General features: G+C 34.0%; 1 protein-coding gene and 1 pseudogene across 2 annotated transcripts; both read left to right on the top strand.

The window, feature by feature from the left end:
• The first annotated feature begins 859 nt into the window (after positions 1–859).
• Positions 860–2,226, top strand: LOC115246217. 2 transcript variants are annotated; one of them, XR_003885637.1, is made up of 4 exons: positions 860–1,029; positions 1,126–1,234; positions 1,323–1,936; positions 2,005–2,226. XR_003885637.1 is itself a non-coding variant. In XM_029824905.1 (3 exons), exons 1-3 carry the CDS (start codon positions 951–953, stop codon positions 1,615–1,617), a joined length of 483 nt encoding a protein of 160 aa, XP_029680765.1. In that variant the 5' UTR covers positions 860–950; the 3' UTR covers positions 1,618–2,226. The 2 variants fall into 2 exon arrangements, 1 of the variants encoding a protein (XP_029680765.1); XM_029824905.1 differs by having other exon boundaries at positions 1,323–2,226.
• Positions 1,708–4,993, top strand: LOC115246216 (annotated as a pseudogene).
• The last annotated feature ends 849 nt before the right edge of the window (positions 4,994–5,842 follow it).

Below are 5,842 nucleotides of genomic sequence, written 5' to 3'. Positions count from 1 at the left end.
ATTATTAATTATAATATTAAAAATTAAAAATTAAATAATTATATATTATTAACTATATAGTATTAAAAATAATTATTGTATCGCCTGAAGAACATAAGCAAATATTGGGAGAAAGTAAGTTGGTTATTGAAGATTCTCTTAACTTAGGTTACGTTCCAAAACGTATTCACCGAGAAAAATTTTACTTGATAGCCCGGCTCGGGACCGATCAAAAATGCTCAAAAAAGTTTTGGAATGGCTATCGAGTAAAATTTTCCTCAAAAAGGACATTTTGAAACGTAACCTTAACCTATAAAAAAAAAATTTCTGAGAATATGGCTTAGCACTTTTATATGTTTTATAAATTTCTGTCTTTCATGTTTATTTATATATATTGCATGAACTGCACGAAATCTGTTCCGTTACTAAAGGCGCATGGTTAGTGCATGAAGTGTGGTGAAAAAACGGAACGGCCCCTACATTTCATGCTATGCGTCCTGCAGTACCTGTGCGCTCTATGCATGAAACGGAACGCACCCCATATCGGACTACGTATTGAAGATTGAAATTTGACCGATCAGGATAAAAGGAACTAAAATTTCCTTGTCCTGATTGGTCAAATTTCAATCTGAATGGATAGTTAGATACGGGCTTCTGCAGCCTCAAATTTCAAACAAAAATAGTTAAAATTCTAATGTCTGCCGTAACGTTCTTATGTTGGCTGTGTTCCAAAACTCACTGTCAATATTGAAAATCAATACTATACGTAACTATAGATTTACAGTACTGGCAGTGAATTTCAGAACACAACTGTTATCGGCTGTTTACAGAAGTAATTTGAAAATTCTAACTTCAACAACTCATCATCGAACTTATATATATCTCTCTCGTTATCGAATTTGATTGAATTCGATAAGTCAAATTTAGTTTCATTTATCATTTCTTTTTATCCAACAGATCCTAGGATACATATGATTTATTTTCGTATTAATGAACAGCCTTCCTTTGCTAAAAGAGAATTGACTAAATTTGAATATCTTCAATCGAAAGGTACATACTTTTTTCATGAATTTATAAATACAATTGATATCATGTTATCAAATATTTTTAATTGATTGTTATGTAATATTGAAATGATAATTTCAGATGATGACAAAGTGACTTGTGAATTTATCCAAGAAATGTACAGTCCAAGAGTTAAAGAATGGAACCCTGCTGTCAATGTTTTGTACCGATCGATTGATGATATTGATTAGTAAGTTTATCAGAATAATTACTGCAACTGGCATAGGATTTCCAAATCATTTTCTATAATTTCAAATTCCTTCCATATTTTATTATAGCACACGAGTTATGATGCCAAAGCAACCACTTGCTAGGAACAAAAGCCTCCGGGTTTCTCATGCATATGATTCTGACGTAGAATTAGTGACGTCATGCAATACAGTGAACTCTCATCATGAAGCATATGATATATCATCAGCAGGTCCATCTTCCAGCAACGAATGTTCTAATGCCAGATTTCAAATAGAACCAGCATACAAGAGAACTGCATTAATTGTCAACCCACAAGTCGATAAAACTAAAGATCTTGTGAATGAAATAGAATTAGCTGTAGAGGGGAATAATTCAGGGTAAAAATTGCAATTAATTCATCTTTTATTGTTTTTTTTTTCGATTTGATAAGCATAGTTATATTACTTACAGCATCAGGAAAAAGAGTCCTGTATGGGTTTATTTTGAAAACAAGGATGCTCAATATGTTGTATGCACCATTTGCAATGCTAAAGTTAAGCATTGTGGTGGGACAACGAATTTAAAATCACATTTGGTCAGAAATCATTAGTTATTGTGCTCTGGCATATTAAAAAATAACAGAGATGATACATCTAAATCTAGTAGTGAATCGACAGCTAGAGATGATCCGCCGCTCAAATGAAAAAAATTAGCATCAATGGTAACAACATTGATTTCTAATACACAATAAAAAAATATTAGCCTAAAATTCATGACTCGTTTCAGCAGAGCAAGTTATTCCGAATCGACGAAGCCTTTGAGAGGACGAATTCTTTCGCAGGTTCATACAAATTTCAAACAATCAATAAGCACATTCGTCAATTCGACATTGGTCGAATGCTCGTTTATCAATTTCAGAAGGAGGAGCACAGTCTAACAGAATTACTCTGCAGCATTAATGTTTATGATCGCCAAGGATAAAAAACCACTATCCATGGTTGATAGAGAAGGCTTCAATTTCTTGATGAAAATAGTAGCCCCACTTTATCATATACCTGATCGAAAGACTCTAACTAAATTAATGGATAATCGCTATGTTGAAGCAAAAGAATGTTATAAGTCCATTCTTGAAAAAGCTTTGTCCTATACTTTAACGTGTGATAATTGAACAGACTGTACTTTCCAAAGCTATTTGGGTGTCACCATTCATTACCTGTCTGAAGATCTTGTTATGAAAAATGGATGTTTGGAAGTCTTTCCGCTGCATACAAATCATACAAGAGAGTATCTCACAGAGTGTCTCAATTCAGTCATTGATGATTTTAAATTAGATCGAAAAAAAATTATGGCAATCACCAGTGATGGAGCAGCAAATATTAAAGCTGCTGTACATAATGTCGTAGGCCTTGAAAGACGTATCTGGTGTTTTGCACATTTTTTGTCTAACCTTGTACCTAAAATATTAAAGAATATGCAAGAGATCAACAATATTATTGCTACAGTCAAGAAAATTGTTGTGGTTATCAAAAGAAGTGTTGTGGCTTCAGACGAGTTAAAACGGTTACAAATATTTGATGAGAAGACAGAGGGAACTGCATTGAAATTTATTCTCGATGTTCCGACTCGCTGGAATTCCACTCTCTACATGTTAGACAGATTTCTCGCTTTGGAACAGTACGTTCATGCAATTACTTTGAAATGCAAAAGAACAGACATTCCAGATATGCTAAATCATAGCCAAATTGAAGTCCTACAGGAAGTCGTGTCTCTCATGAAGCCAATTGAATGTGTCATCAAGGAAATCAGCGGCAGCAACTATCCTACTTGCAGTGTTATTATACCAATCATTCACTGTATGACACTATCAATTGAACAAATTAATCCTTCAACAAACGACGGAATTCTTTTCCAGACAAAACTCCTTGCATCGATTCAACAGAAATTTAAAGATGTTGAAAACAATAAGATTATCTCAATTCCTGCAATACTTGATCCGCGATTCAAATGAATCTATTTTCAAAATGTCCGTGCAGCAGCTGCTGCTGTGGAACGAATCAATAGAGAAATAAAATCGATTATTAGTGTGAAAAAAATTGAGGAAAAACGATCAGTTCAACGAAATCCTGAGGGAATTAGTCAATATAGTCTTTGGAAGGTTCATGACAATTTGGTGGCAAAGTGTACTGATGAAAGTACGAACGATGAACATCTTACCCATGAATTAAGACAATATTTAAAACAACCGGTAATTGCTCGACACCATGATCCATTTCAATATTGGAAATCCTTAAAGCACTCATTTCCAACGCTATACGAACTGGCAGTTCGACACATCAGTATTATTAGTACCTCTGTACCAGCAGAAAGGAAATTTTCCGAGGTTGGTGACATCAAGAGCAATGAGAGGAATCAAACAACGGGTGAGCACTTGAATCGACTCTTATTTCTTGGATCTCTTTCAAAAGAAGAATGGAAATTCGGATGAAGAATTTTTCTGCATCTAGACTTTCATTATTCATCGTTCCCAATTTTTTCATTTGACTTGTTACCTTGACTTATTCTTATATTCTTATTATTCTCGGTTTTTTATACTGTGAATATCATATTTGCACATCAGACATTTGTTGATTTTTTTTAACAAAAACACTATGTACTTATTCATTAGAAAGAAATACATGCTGGCATAATTCTTTTTTTCCTTTATCCCGCTCTTTATATTGGTGACCTTGGATCTGCTGTTTAATTTTTTTATTTTAAATTGATGATTTTCTAATTGAATACGAGTCAAGCCAGATATGAACTTTATCATAGGCATATTTATTTTGTGCATGGACCTTAATTATACATATTCCCTTCTAAATGTCGGAAAAAATCAACTGCTTTTCTTTGCAGAAAAGCCTTGGACGATATAATGCTTCTTATAATAGGGCTGAATCCATATAGCATGCATATTCAAAAGATGTTCAGAGAATCGGCTCACTGCGACTATCGGGCCGCGCAGGGCCAGTGCAGTGATGCAAGTTATGCGTTTTGTGACCGCTGCCAGCGCGTGTGAAAGGAATACGCACACAAGCGTGACCCGTGTACATGTAATGCGCAGAGCGTTCTGCGGAAGATTTCGTCGGTTTAGCCTGTTTTGAAATTCGGTGATCGCGATCGTGTTTACGCGTGTTTTTGCGTTCGATTATCGACACACGTGTTGACGCGTAAGAAAAAGGCCTATTGTTTGCTTCTCTCAGAGAGCTTCTTCCCAAATAAAATTCGAATCTGAAATGGCAAATATTTGCGTCCTCGATGGATCACAGCACATAATAATAAATTTTGGGTTTCGATATTTATGTGACTGTCGTTAAGCAACGGTTAATTGGCGTATTTGAATCTTTGTACTAAAGATCATGGATTCTGACAACGACGTTCCATAGAATGGATATACCGGTTATCGCTGGAGCAGTTACGCGAATAATTAGGAAGGCGTGGACAAGATTCGGAAGGAACTGTTCCGACGTTGCGGTCGCGGTTAATTAAAATAGAAAGATACGCGGAGTTGGAATGGGATCCGCCGATAATACCCACACCTGAAGACCTACCCGATAAGTTCAACCTAGCGGAAGGGAACCCCGCGCAGTGATGAAAGCTCGTGGAAAATGTCTCACGGACAGAATCTTTTGTGCATGCGTGAATGATGTCACTGCCCTACGTAACCGATCTCGACAGACTTAGGTGTAATATAGGATACTTTTTAAAATCTATATAAATTTTCTATTATCTCGTCTATATAATTTTCGTTAATATTTATGTTAATGATATATTAAATATCTGTCATCTCTTTAAGAATAATTTTAGGGAGGAACAAGATAATAAAGAGGAACAAGATAAATTTTAAAAACTAAATTATATATTATTTCTTGCAATATTTCCTCTCTCTTTCCCGTAATGGGATAATAACCGAATTCAAAAAATTCAACACGCAAAATATAACACGCGAAATTCCACAGATCCTTCTCGCGCACTTAAATTTTACGAAAATCTCACGCAAAAGATCGGCGGAACACGAGAAATACAATATTAAACAATATCTTATAAGAAAGTGATTAGTACACAATATATATGAAAATTCAATAATACGTGCTCAATAAATACATGCTTTAATATTCTCAATTTAAATTCAAAAAGATATGAAAAGAGGTAGCGAAAATTAATTTTACATAAGTAGAATAAATTATCTCTTAAAGGTTCTCAATAATCAAGGCAGCAATTAAACAAATTATCTGACTAATAAAATTTTTATAATTATTAAGTTAAATCAACGGGATTCTAATAATTTTAGCAAAAGTTCAATATTTTCGAAAATCGATCAAAGAAACGTGATAATAATAATACAAAGAATCAAATAAGCGAAAGAAGTTCAAATATGCGTTAATAACAAAAGCCAAAATATCGTCAATTCATAATAATCGTGCACGCTCAAGAATAACATCAATAAAGCAATCAAACAATCAATAATATCAATAACAAGCGTATATAAGGAATAATATTTCAACATACAAGAAAAACATTCCAAATTTTCAACGTCATATATAATCACAAAGCCAATCATTAAATTCAACTCAAAAACTTGTCAATCTCG

Source organism: Formica exsecta, unplaced genomic scaffold (genome assembly GCF_003651465.1).
Source record: "Formica exsecta isolate Colony F162 unplaced genomic scaffold, ASM365146v1 scaffold1411, whole genome shotgun sequence".
Lineage (NCBI taxonomy): Eukaryota > Metazoa > Arthropoda > Insecta > Hymenoptera > Formicidae > Formica > Formica exsecta.
Note: the sequence above shows the minus strand (reverse complement) of the source record. Positions and strands in the feature narration are given on the sequence as shown.